The sequence below is a fragment of the Neovison vison genome, chromosome 14, assembly GCF_020171115.1.
Source record: "Neovison vison isolate M4711 chromosome 14, ASM_NN_V1, whole genome shotgun sequence".
In the NCBI taxonomy this organism is placed as follows: Eukaryota; Metazoa; Chordata; class Mammalia; order Carnivora; family Mustelidae; genus Neogale; species Neogale vison.
Window position 1 is genome coordinate 8,585,874 of NC_058104.1, and position 13,326 is coordinate 8,599,199.

General features: G+C 47.4%; 1 protein-coding gene and 1 long non-coding RNA gene across 4 annotated transcripts in view; both read left to right on the top strand.

Annotated features, from left to right (window-relative positions):
• Positions 1-7,300, top strand: part of ZKSCAN1 (zinc finger with KRAB and SCAN domains 1) — a 47,493-nt gene extending 40,193 nt beyond the window's left edge. For all 3 annotated transcript variants that reach the window (XM_044232691.1, XM_044232690.1, XM_044232692.1), the window contains one exon: positions 361-7,300. In XM_044232691.1, coding sequence (XP_044088626.1) covers positions 361-1,253 — 893 coding nt within the window. In that variant the 3' untranslated portion in view covers positions 1,254-7,300. The remainder of the gene's footprint in view (positions 1-360) is intronic.
• Positions 7,301-7,363: 63 nt separating this feature from the next.
• LOC122895361 lies at positions 7,364-9,619 on the top strand. The gene is made up of 3 exons (XR_006382192.1): positions 7,364-7,386; positions 8,279-8,314; positions 9,579-9,619. It is a non-coding gene; the product is annotated as an uncharacterized LOC122895361 (long non-coding RNA).
• The last annotated feature ends 3,707 nt before the right edge of the window (positions 9,620-13,326 follow it).

Here is a 13,326-nt window from a genome sequence, read left to right on the forward strand (position 1 = left end):
ACTGGATGATCAAATCCTACAACTGTGAATTGTGACCCCTTACGTTACTTTTTTCCTCTCCCTTCCTTCCCTAACTTGTTCTGCTCCCTCTGGTCTCCCCCCCCCACCCTCCTCCCATGTGTGCATTCCCACCCTCTCCCGGTGCTCCCTCTGCTGTCCTCCCATTCAGCCCGCCCTCTCCTTCCCTAGCTCTGCTCCCTTTTGTCCTGATTCATTCCCCTGTTTTTCTCCGATTTCATCTCCGATTAATACTGCAAGGTCATTTTGCAGGCAAGTAGAAGCTTCCAGGAAAACAGTGTCAGTTGATTAACCCACATATTCAAAAGAAAATGGTGCCATTTGTATTTTCTATTGTGTCAGGTTGTGAAAACAGGAGTGAGAATGAGGAGTCAACCTCAAAGGCTGAAGTCGCAGAAGACTCAGCGCCACGTGGGGAGACAACAGGAAGATTCCAGAAAGATTTTGGAGAAAAACGTGAACAGCAGGGCAGAACAGTAGAAAGGCAACAGAGAAACCCTGAGGAAAAAACTGGAAGAGAAAAAAAAGATTCGGGCCCAGCTACGGTCAAGGAAAAAAAACCCACCGCGGGCGAGAGAGGTCCAAGGGAGAAGGGTAAAGGTTTGGGAAGAAGTTTCAGCCTGAGTTCAAACTTTAACACCCCTGAAGAAGCTCCAACAGGAGCGAAGTCCCACAGATGTGATGAATGTGGTAAATGCTTCACGAGGAGTTCAAGCCTTATTCGCCATAAAATAATCCATACCGGAGAAAAGCCCTATGAATGTAGTGAGTGTGGGAAAGCCTTCAGCCTCAACTCAAACCTGGTCCTGCATCAGAGAATCCACACAGGAGAGAAACCTCATGAATGTAACGAGTGTGGCAAAGCCTTCAGTCACAGTTCGAATCTCATTCTCCATCAGCGGATCCACTCTGGAGAGAAACCCTATGAATGTAACGAATGTGGGAAGGCCTTCAGCCAGAGCTCAGACCTGACTAAGCATCAGAGGATCCACACGGGGGAGAAACCCTATGAATGTAGTGAATGTGGGAAAGCTTTCAACCGAAACTCGTACCTTATTTTGCATCGGAGAATTCACACCCGAGAAAAGCCCTATAAGTGCACTAAGTGCGGCAAGGCCTTCACGCGGAGCTCGACCCTCACTCTGCATCACAGGATCCACACCAGAGAGCGGGCCTCCGAGTACAGCCCCGCTTCCCTCGATGCATTTGGCGCCTTCCTGAAAAGCTGTGTGTAGAGCGAGAGTTCCAGAATTCATCAACAAGCCATTTCCCCCTTTTGTTTCCAAAAACTGCTTCAGAGGTGTGTGCCCACGGAGGGGAAAAAAAAGAGGGCCTCAACAGATTAAAAGGAAGAAAACTCACACTTCAGGATCCTTGTAGTTCCATCAGCAGTGTTCCGCCTTTGCATCGTCTGGTGGGCGTGTAATCCTCCCACACGATCCCTGCAGGGAAAAGCTAGTCCTATGGAGAATCCACACACTCTTTCCACACAAGATAAAAGCACACATACAGTCAGACGTCCAGCTTTTCAGTAATGAGGATACCTTTAAGGCGCTCTCGGACTCAGCAACCACAACATAGAATCGAAAGATTAAGATTGGCTCCGGGAAAGCCATACTGGGGTTTTTAAAGCTGCTTTCCGCAAACAAGCCCTACTTGGCCAACATCTTGGTATACCTTATTTCTCAAAAAAAAAAAAAAAAAAAAAGAGGAATCGCTAAAATAAACTGCATTGGGACGTGCTGCTCAACCTAGTTATATATACACGATAAGTTATATATATGATCACTGGTAGCCTGCCAAAGCTATAGAAATCTAGGACTGTGCTGATCGGTGTCAAACCAAAGATTTCTAGCTCTTCCTGAAAGAGGGTATGTGCACCAGTCTACAGTTCCAAAGGATCTCAACAAATGTAGATGGTTCTATCCTCATCGCTGAGATAAATCCTCCTGAAACGGCAACAACGATTCAAAACCCTTCTCTCCCTTCTTGAAATCCCGAAACACTGTCGCACTCCAAAATGCATTTCTCCACAAGTTAGCGCTTGATCGATCCTAGACTGTCTTATACTTCTCTGTTGTCTCGTGTATGCGAGTTTTCATCATGCCCCCTCCCCAGAGAGATGCTTCGATTGTCAGGGGATCCGTCTGTATCCCAACAGCACTGGACACGGTGCTGAACACGTAAGAGGCACTCGTTCCCCCTGACTTCCAGCAGGACTTCCACGCTTCCGGTGAAGTCCTGTGTCAGTCATGAGTACCTGAAGTAGGGTAGCCTGGCCCAGCTTCTGAAGCCGACCTTCGGAGTGCGAGCATGCTACAGCTCCAGGGTCTGACTCTCCTTTTGTCCTGACTATAGAAGAAAGCCACTGGCTAGCTGCCTGCATAGACTCTTCTACACACAGATCTGTGAGTAAATACCATGGAATGTCAGAAACGACTCTCGTCGTCATCTTCAGAAAAATAGCAACGTTCCTAAGGCCGTGTCCTGACACCTTTCTGGGGCAAAAATATCTTAGCCAGAATTCTCTTCAGTCAGCTGATGGACAACGTGATCATTTAGGCACTTTCTGAATCCTTTGTAACTAAATAATACAGTGCAAAAGATGTGATTTTTTTTTTTTATTGCTTTTCAGAACAAGGAAAGGTGTGGAGTGCGATTTTCCACCCCCATACTTTCCAGAAGCTTTGCAAAAGTATTTGATGCCGTTAGCTGGCAATTACTGTATTCATTGCTCCGAGTTCACCGACAAGCGACAAGCTGAGATGTGGTTGGTCGTCTCACCCCTGGACTGCACAGGGTCTTCTCTGTTTCTCATGCCTGAAGGCAGAGGGTGGGGGAGGGGCTGTGAAAGCCGGAAGAAGCAACCCGCCGCCTAGAAGCTAATGACAGACGGTTTTCGGGTACACACCCGGGGGAGCCAGGAATCATGGGCCACGTCGGCTGCCCTCAGGGCCTTGGGTGGAGAGGTCTCTGCTCTCAAGAGCGTGTAGATGATGGTGGACAGCCCCACGGGAACCTAGAAGCAGACCAAGAGCAGACCCGAAGACTCTGCCCCTCACCGGAGAGCCCCACGTAGAGTTTGAGTTTATCCCTCAAGAAACAACGAAAACTCACCCTCCACCAGCTGTTCGCGGACCGACCACTCGAGCCCAGCGGCCGGCCGGGCTTTATGGGGAGCCAGCGAGCAGCTGGGGCCTCAGCTCCAGAGCAGACTTCCCTTCTGCGCAGCAGCGAGTCTCTGGCCTCTCTCCGTGACTGGGACCAGCCACGACCTCCCCGCAGCTCCGGAGCCTGTCCGCCAGCGTTGCCTGCGGCGGCGTCAAGCAGGTCCGGCGGCGGAGGAAGAGCTCTGAAGGCGTGCTGCGGCCAGTGAGCCGCCGCGGAGGGGTCGCTCGCCCCCGCCGGCTCTGCAGCCGAGACTCGCCCCCGGGAAGCCCCGAGAGCTCTGAGGCGCCGGGGACCGCGCACAGCGCCGACTGTTCTGGAGAGGCAGCGAGCCCCGCCTGCGGCTGCTTCCACGTGGGCCTCTCCCGAGCCGCAGGCGCGCGCTGGCCTCACGCAGCCCTCGCCTGTGTTTTAGAAAGTTCAGCGCCGCCTGCGCCTCGCGTTTCTGCCCCGCGCCAGCCACGGGGTGGTCCCCAGGGTTGCCGCGGGTGTGTGGCAGGCGCCCTGCCTTCAAGCAGCCACCCGAAAACGGGCTCTTTGAAGAAGCCAGGCTCCGACTGCTCGTGAAAACCGTTCACGTCGCGTCCGTTCCTCGGCTGCCCAGTGCGAAGCGTAACTGGGTCATGGTCAGACGGGCTCGCCTCGGCTCCTCAGCGCCGGGACGGTCAGAAGCGCGTGAGCGGCTGCAGTGTGTTCACAGCTGAGGAACTCCGTAGTTAACCATTGGCATGCTCGTTGACCTAATGGAAGTTTTTGAAGGTTTTTCAGAATATGCCTTATGAAAGAAGCCTTGCCAGGACGAGAAGTGCAGTTCTTCAGATTGCGGGGAATTTGTTTCTGCTCCGGCCTGGCAGGCAAAGCGACAGCCTGAGACTATAGACCTCTGAGGCATCCTGATTAGTAAGACCCTTAGTATTCGGTTAAAGGCATAAAAGTGAGACTGTGCAAAATTTGTACAGAGAGTTCGCCGTGTTTGACGTGTGTGTCAGTTGACATCTCACATACATCAGAGAATTCATTCCAGAAAGGAACCTCATGAATGCGATTCGTGTGGCAAAGCCTTCCATGCCATCTCAGCCCTTAGCATCAGAAAGCTTACGCTGTAAATAAACTTTATTAATATTGTATGTGAGGGAAACTTTCACGTATACTACTCATTGCTTCGGACAGAAAATGAATTCCGTCAGTCTGTTCCAATCATGTGATGACTTTCAGAAACACTGCAGAGGAAGCTCGATCTTAACCCCAGAGGATCCACAGAAGAAGAAAAAGAAGAAGAAGAAGAAAAAGTGGGGAAATGCTAAAAAGAAGGCAAAAATTGTTCATGCTGAGTACTTCTGTATATTTTGTATGACCACAATGTCCGTGTCCGTGTTTTGTACATCTGGCCCCGGTTGTTACTCTGTATATTCCCTGTAGACAGATAATGTATTTTATTTTAATCTATTTGACAGAACACATCACTCCAAAAGAGCAAAGTTTTGGAGTGAGTGGTGAAGGGGTTGGTGGTGGGCATAGACAGAAAGTCCGTTTACAGACCTGAAGTGGGGGAATATGAGAGAAAACCTTCATAGTTTGGTGCTTACCAAATCTGGAGAGGAAATTAGGAAGTTTCCTTAGGAGAGACAGGTTAATAGGGCCCTGAAGTGGAACGGTTCCTAGAAACATGCAGCTTCTTGGGTGTGTTCTCTTCAAAGCCAGAAAGCAGACTCCTTAGCTGCCAGCTCACCATTCCAGGCAAAGAAAATGGGTTCTCTGAGCTTCCGGCGGGGAGAGGGGCTTCTCCATGAATTGAGAGTGGAGAGTGCCCTGGAAAGGCCAGTGGGATTACTTAACCTGACCAGACAGTGGAAACCATAGTCCTGCTTCCCCTACTAACTCATCTTCATGCTTAGGAAATTTGGGATAGCAAAGCAGCAAGATGGGCCCTTTCCTGGAAAATGGGCATGGATACTTCCACTTCCTGGCATGGCAGGAAGTTCTTCTGACAAGGCTGGAGAAGCATTTTTGTATTCCCTTTGGCTGCGCTCCTGTGTACCTTCCCTGCCCCCAACTTTCTTCCCTGGGTGGTTCCTTCCCCACGACTGTTGAAAGGCTTTTGAAGATTTGTAGCTGTGAAGGAATTTTTTCCTCCTTTTTATCCTAGAGTAGATCGCCTTTTCTTCCAGGGTCTGGTCACCCTGAAGTCCTCATCAGAAGCTAGCTAACCAGGTTCATCCTGCCATACTCATGAAACATTCGTTACGTGAATTGGAGTAACAGTATTAAAACGTAGTCAGACAGTGACAGCAATACTTACCAGAGGGGCCATGGTTTTGTGTGTCCCACTCTGAGCAACTTCTCAGAAATATTTATGAGGGGGCTGGGTTCCCCATCTGGGAAACCAAATGAAGGTCTGCAGATTGCAAAGTGAAATGTAGAATCAGAGAAGAGGAAATTAAGTGGTATAAATAGATCTTTTTATAGAAGTTAGAGTAGATTTTTATTTCACCTACTACTGGAGAATTCAATAAACATTATTTGAAAAGCTTTCCTAACATAGGTTTAGGTTTTGTTTTTAGAATGGACACACTACTGTACATTTAAAAGCAGTTACTTATTTTGCTACTCAAATTAATTTTTTATTCTATCTGAAGATGAAATTATCTGTTTTACTTTTCAAAGCTTTGTAAAACAAACTTGAAGTTCTAGGGAGGCTAAGCCATCTCCAATTCTGCAGGTCACACAAAAGTTGGAGAAACACTTCGAACGTCTCATCCGACAGAATGTCTTAACGTGAGAACATAGTTTTCATATTGTCTGGTCCTGTTTTCACAGCGGATACCACAAACCTCATGTTTTTCTCTTTATCCTGAAACAGTGGAAGGTAAGGAGAGTCATTAGGTTGACTTCTAAGCAATGTTATTTCAACAGCTTTAAAAGAAATGTCTTTAAGATTTCTCCCCCCCATTAAAGAATCATGCCTCATCTAAGAGTTATACAGTGGTCAGCAGAGCTAATTGGTCCTAAAGTGAAACTTTCTCCCTTCCACAAGCACGCATTAAGCAGTGAGGCTGAGTGTTTTAAGGTACTGGGGAAAAAAAAAATGAGACCTGTGAGTAAAAGGTGGCATTAAAACTCGGATTTCATTCCGGTTTCAGATTTGGGTTTTAAGTTCCTTGGGTCCAGGGAAGGGACTAGGCAGTTGCAGGCGCCCCCACTCAGGTGGGTCTGTGCTCGCTTGCCTTCCCCCTCACCTTAACCTCTGAACAGTTTAGGTAAGGTTTCTTTCTGCCCTAGCAAGGACAAAGCATGTTAGGCTTAGAGCTGCTTCTGCTAGTAGCCGGGGTTCTTCCGTGAGATCAAATAGATGGGGGGAGGGGGGACAGTGGACGGTGATTGTGCAGGAAAATCTTGGTCTAAAAATAATATGAGTTTAAGGGGGGGTACATTGCAAGGAAAATCAGCGATTATTTTAAAATGAACATATGTATTTTTATTAACTTGTAGTTAAATATAGATTATTACAACCAGGTCGACATGATAAGCCTAAATATATATAGAGAGCTAACTCAGGCATTGTCTTGTTTATCTGTAGACTGGGTAAAACAAACCTTTCCTGTGTTGTCAGTCCCTAGTTTCTTAGTTTAGAATAAATTAGACCAAAAGAAGAAACTCGTCTTTGTATACCTACGAATTAAGTTATTACTGTTGAAACCTGGCCTTTCATTTCACTAGTTGTAGAAGAGTCCAGATGCTTGGTAGATGTTCAGTAGGTGATTTTTAAATTGAATCTGTTCATTTAAAATCCTCATTAACCTTTCTAGGAAGGCTGCTTTGAGTAAATAATGGAATCTTAGAGGAAAAGTGGTTTGTTTTTTAAAAAGCTAGGGGACTCCTCTATTGGAAATAATTTGAAAACTTGATGGAGGACTAAAGTTTCTATCACGAGAAATGGCAGCAAATTACCATTTACATGCATTTATAGTCAGTGGTCCATTTTAGGAGGCTGGTGGTGTCTGACAAATGTTAGAGCAGATGGGGAAGGAAATTGTGGGGAATTGTAATAAATATCTCTATGTCGTTTCTCTTCTGGGTCATGGTAAAACAATAAATTATCACCTCTAGGTGGCAATGTTGGTGGCGTTTGTTTTTTCTCACTCTTGGTTGCATAAATGCTCACATTTTGGATGAGGCAAAAAAACGCACATAATTTCAAAGGTAAAAACTGGAACTGTGACCCGCAGGCCCTCCTCGCGCAATGAACATGTTCTCCTTCAGGCGAGCTTCCAAGTTCTAGGTAGCTTCTTGGAAGGGGGCAGCCAGATCAAAAAACGGTGGAGTAAAGTAGTTTTCAGTGATTCCCCCCCAATACAATCTTATCAGAAGATGGAACCGTTAAAGTAAAACTTTTTTTTCTTTTAAAGATTTTATTTATTGGGACGCCTGGGTGGCTCAGTTGGTTGGACGACTGCCTTCGGCTCAGGGCGTGATCCTGGAGTCCCGGGATCGAGTCCCACATCAGGCTCCCAGCTCCATGGGGAGTCTGCTTCGCTCTCTGACCTCCTCGCTCATGCTCTCTCTCACTGTCTCTCTCTCTCTCAAATAAATAAATAAATAAATAAATCTTAAAAAAAAAAAAAGATTTTATTTATTTATTTGACAGAGAGAGATCACAGTAGGCAGAGAGGCAGGCAGAGAGAGAGAGAGGGAAGCAGGCTCCCTGCTGAGCAGAGAGCCCGATGTGGGACTCGATCCCAGGACTCTGAGATCATGACCTGAGCCGAAGGCAGCGGCTCAACCCACTGAGCCACCCAGGTGCCCCTAAAGTAAAACTTTTGACCGATTTATGAAACTCAGAAAAAACAGAACACCCTAATAGTCAGCCTGTGATCTGATAGTTCAAACTTGGACACTGACCTCTCACCCAATAACCTGGTTTTGTTATTGCATAATATAGTGAAACAAACTCCGATTGTTTTTGTTACTTTGTCTCATTTAAATAAATGATTTATTCGCCCTATTTAGAGACCAGAATCAAGGCACAAAGTGTTTATCTGCTTTGGTTTCAGGATCCTGAAGGAATACTAACTCTTCCCTGCTTGCTTTCCAGGGCATTAGTGGAATAAACAATTTTTTTTAACTTGAAGTAAGTAAAAGGTGGCACGTTGGGGGGGGGCATTTTTCTGCATTGATCTTCACAGTTCAGGGGAAGTTCACCTTTTCCTGGGCCACTGGCCTGGCCTGGGCCCTCCCAGAAAGCAGAAACTAAAGTGAGGGTTTGTGTGCCTTGGGAAGTGATTCCAGAGAACCAAATTGAGGGACAGGGCAGGCAGAAATGGGGAGAAATCTAATATGTTCTTGAACTTGGTCACTGCTGTGGAGGATGGGGTTGGTGGCAGATTCCGGCCCTGAGCTGATAAAATCAGCCTTGGGGTCCCAGAGCGGCTGGACTCCTCCGGGAACTGGTTTTTAAGAAAAAAAAAAAAAAATCAGCCTTGGGCACAGAGAGGACAGTGCCTTAACTGCAGCCCTCAGGACACACAAAAGTCAAGGACTAGGGTTCCTTCCAGGAGCTTCCCTCCTCAACTTTCCACTCTGTGCAGACCCACAGTTTCTGTGCAGTCAAACCTGGTGGCTGCCAACCCTCTATGCCTGGACCTTCCTCACAGCTGCCTGAGGGAAACATGCAGACGTGGGTTCCCGGTGCGGGTGTCTCCCGATCGCCAAAGCCCCATGCCGATCATGGTCACTCTCTGCAGATGCCTCTCTATGTTCCTTCCCAAGGGCCCGAGGTCCCTGGGACACGCTTCACCAGCTGGTCCCTGCTCCCTGGAGCCCCTGGCCTTGCTCTCTGGTGCCTCCATGCCCCTCCTCACCCTGAAACACCTGTAGCCTTAAGGAGCAAGACAGTCTTTTGTTTGACTGTCCTTTCCTCTTGATGACCAAATTCCTTTCCCGAATGGACCATGACCACATCTCTCCACTGCCTAGCTCCCTCTTCTTCTTTTTTTTTTTTTTAAGACTTCATTTATTTATTTGACAGAGATCACAAGTAGGCAGAGAGGCAGGCAGAGAGGGGGAAGCAGGCTCCCTGCTGATCATAGAGCCTGACTCGGGACCCAATCCCAGAACCCTGAGATCATGACCTGAGCTGAAGGCAGAGGCTTAACCCACTGAGCCACCTGCCTAGCTCCCTCTTAAAGCTCCGGGAATTCAGCTCTTCCCCAACCACTTAAACCATGTCACAATAGATCACGGGTGTTCTTGACACCATTTTCTCTCATCTCCATTCTCCCTTTTCTAGAACGTTTGGCCATTTCCTTGAAACTCTTGTCAGTGGCTTTGTCCTTCAGCCCCTCTCTGTCCTTCACTCACAAATGATAACCATGAATTTTCTTTAATCCACACAGTTTTGCAAAGATGGTTGCCTCGTTTTACAAGTGCAGAAGCTAGCCCAGGACATGAAGCAGCTTACCAGATAAATGGCAGAGCTGGATTTTATTGTATTTTCTGTAAGTTTACTTACTTATTTTTAAGTAATCTCTACACCCAACGCGGGGCTTGAATTGACAACCTGAGATCAAAAACAAGAATCGCAGGCTCCGCTGAGGCGGGCAGGCGCGCCTAGAGCCAGATCTTCAAGCGTGTGACTCTAGCAACAACGGGATTCTTTCCACTGCTTCCTTGTCCCTTGTTCTCTTTTATGAGCTCAATTCTCCCTCCTTCATAAGTCACTTGCGTGATCCCACAGCTACGTTTTGGAGCAGCCTAGCACAGTGGTTAACTGTCCACAGGCATCAAGTGGACGATCGAATCTTTACCCACCACGTACTCACTGTGTCTTAGTTACCTCATCTGCCAAATGGGCGTAGAGTTACTATAAGCATTAAACGAGCCGTTATGTAAAGCATGGACAACCGTGCCTGACATAAGTGTGCCAAAAATATTACCTGTTCGTACTTCCTCCAGGGGCCTCTCAATCTTCTCGATGTTTATTTACCCCTCACTAAAGTCTCATTTTTAAAAAATGAAACATGCTGGCATGTCCTCCATGCCATGAGTCCCTGAAACACATGTAACCTTGAAATCAGGTCTTTGTGAAGTTGGGGACCCTGGCTCTGGGCCCATTTCAGTCCCAAATGTTAGGTACAAAATTTCACATGGCATCTGGGCTTCTCTCAAGTTCCCCCCACACCCTCAGCTGATGTGTGTCCCTTTGCAATCCCAGATCCTCCAAGGAGCCGGATTACCCCCAGAATAATGGAAATTGCTGCCCAGGCTTAAGCAGCCTTACTTGTCCCAAGCCACCTGAGTCCCTCTGCTAGTAGTCACCGCAGCCCCCAAGTCTAAAGCATGGCCTCCACTCCAGATTCTTGAGTCTCCCCTACCTGCATTATCTTTATTGTGTGCCCGAAACTTGCTTCTGGATTCCACATTTTAAAAGAGAAACAGTCCAAGTGCAGGATAGGGAAAGCAAACCACCTCGTACAAAGGATTCCCCAAGTGAGGAGAAAACTCACGGGGAACTTGGTCTCTGCCCTCAAATATCTGAAGAGGGATGCGAGAGGGACTCGGTTTGCTCTGCATGAGTCCAAGACATAGGAACAAAAGTCCTTTTCAACAAACATTATTGTCAGGCCATGCATGAGGAATAAGAAAAGGAAAGCGGTACGTCAACGAGTAGGGCAGATAATCGAGGCAGCTCTTGTGGCTCCCAGGACTCGGACAAATTAGAAAAAGGGACCCCTTGCTCAGGACACTTACTTGACTGCCTTCTGTTGGCAAGTTGTGATAACCGTGAAGTTCACTGATCACTCCCTGATAAGGTGAATGGTGGCCCCAGGATGGTGCAGGGAGTTGCACAAGCGGGAGCAACCTTTGCGGAAGCCACGGGCAGAAGGAAGAACCTGGTGCAGAACCAGCCAGAGCTGCATTAATCCAGGCTTTGAGCTGGGGGACATCAGGGGACCCACACAGGAAGGGATTTTGCATGAAGGAGGGCTGGGCCAGATGTCCTTTGTGATCTCCTTCTATTCTAAGAGAATGCAAATTTTTCCGGGTTCTTCCAGAAACTAGGGGAACAGCTTGCAACCTACTCTTGTAAAAGTCTTGGCAGGAAGCTTTACCCTCTCTTATTTTTTTTTAATCTTTTTATTTTTAAGATTTATTTTTTTGGAGAGAGCGAGCACAGGTACAAGTGGAGAGAGGGGCGGAGGGAATGGGAGAGAGAATGTCAAGTCGACTCCCCTCTGAGCACGACCAGGTCTAGGGGCTCAGAGGTGGGACTCCATCTCATGACCCTGAGATCAGGATGTGAGAGGAAGTCAAGAGTTAGAGAGGCTTGGGCACCTGGGTGGCTCAGTTGTGAAGGGTCTGCCTTCAGATTGGGTCATGATCCCAGGGTCCTGGGATTGAACCCCACATTCGGGCTCCCTGCTCAGCGGAAGCCTGCTTCTCCCTCTCCCACTCCCCCTGCCCGTGTTCCCTCTTTCGCTCTTTCTGTCAAATAAATAAGTCTTTAAAAAGAGAGAGAGAAAGAGGCTTAACCAACCAAGCCACCCAGGCGTCCCTAACCTCTCTTAATAAGGAAAAGGCAGGGGGTTCTCACCAGAGAGGGCAGAACTAAAAACAAGGATTTGTGACAGGTGGAGCCACATCTCTATCCCTGGGGAAGGGGGAAAGGGGGTAACATTAAACTAGAGAGGAGATCAGAAACAATAGAAGAATGTTGAAGATTACAAATCTCTTACTGTTGGGGTAGTCAGTTACTCAGTTGGTTCACTTTCATGTGATCCAAATGCTTTAAAGTTGTCAGAGAAGGTGCAGCATCTGGCTGGCTCAGTTGGTAGGCTTGCAACTCTTGACCTCCAGGTTGTGACTTTGAGCCCCACACTGGGGGTGGGGATTTCTTAAAGTTGTCAGAGGAGGTAGTGCTTTGCCTGTCTTCCAGGTAATCAAGTTGCAGATCTAAATCTCCCAAGGCTCACTAGCCACAGGGCTCTAGCTGTAAGCTACGGGTTGTCTAACTACATCACTCTTGCTTGTATTCTCTTTTCCTTTAAGTTTCTTTTTTTTTCTTTCTTAATATTTATTTTTTTTAAGTAATCTCTGCACCCAACATGGGACTCAAATGAAAGGAGGGATGCCTGGCTGTCTCGGTTGGAAGAGCATGCTATGCTTATCAAGCATCTTCCAACCGAGACAGCCAGGCATCCCTCCTTTCATTTTCTTTAGCTAAATGAATGTCTTTGCAGCTCCCCAACATGTGGTACATGCGGACTCCTGGGAAATAAAAAAGCAAGTTTTCACAGCTGTCCTTGGTGAGAAGTTTGCCCGGCCCTGTTCTAGGAGAGGTCAAGGTATGATTACCCTCTACTGACCAAGCATAATGACAGCAGCAAAAATAAGCAAGGCCAGAATGTGCAAGCAAGATCTAGAAAGCCACCATATGAGGGAGAAACATGACCACCACGCTGCTGGAAGGGGAAGGAGGAAGCTAGAGCCTACAGTAACCACTGGTAGATTTTTCCCTTCCAGACTTCAGCCACAAAGGAGAGGGGAATGCTTTTCTCTTTCTTTTTTCTTTTTTTTTTTTAAGATTTTATTTATTTGTTTGACAGAGAAAGAGAGTAGGCAGAGAGGCAGGCAGAGAGAGGGGGGAAGCAGGCTCCCCACTGAGCAGAGAGCCCGATGTGGGGCTCGATCCCAGGACCCTGAGACCATGATCTGAGCCGAAGGCAGAGGCTTAACCCACTGAGCCACCCACGTGCCCCTCTTTTTCTCTTTCAAGACAAAAGACAGTTTGGTAGCGTAGAGAAAGATGGGAATGTGGAGGTCATTTAGAAACTGTGGACCCCCCAAGGGCCTTAGGTCAGTTCGAATATTTTACAGTCCAAGATGAGTGTATGTGCCACCCAAGCAAACGTGTATGGTCCAAGATTCAGAAGCAACCTTCAGATAAGATCATGGAACCGTGTAGGAAGTCGCTGGGACATCATAGTGTTCAAATATTTTGAAGGACTGACAAGAAGAATGACTGCATTTTGTCAGAGAACAGGGCCGATCAAGACCAGGTTCAAAACTGCTCTGAAGAGGAAATGCAGTTAACACACCACAGTGAGCCACTAGGTGAGGTAGCTAACTTCTCATTTGCTTTCT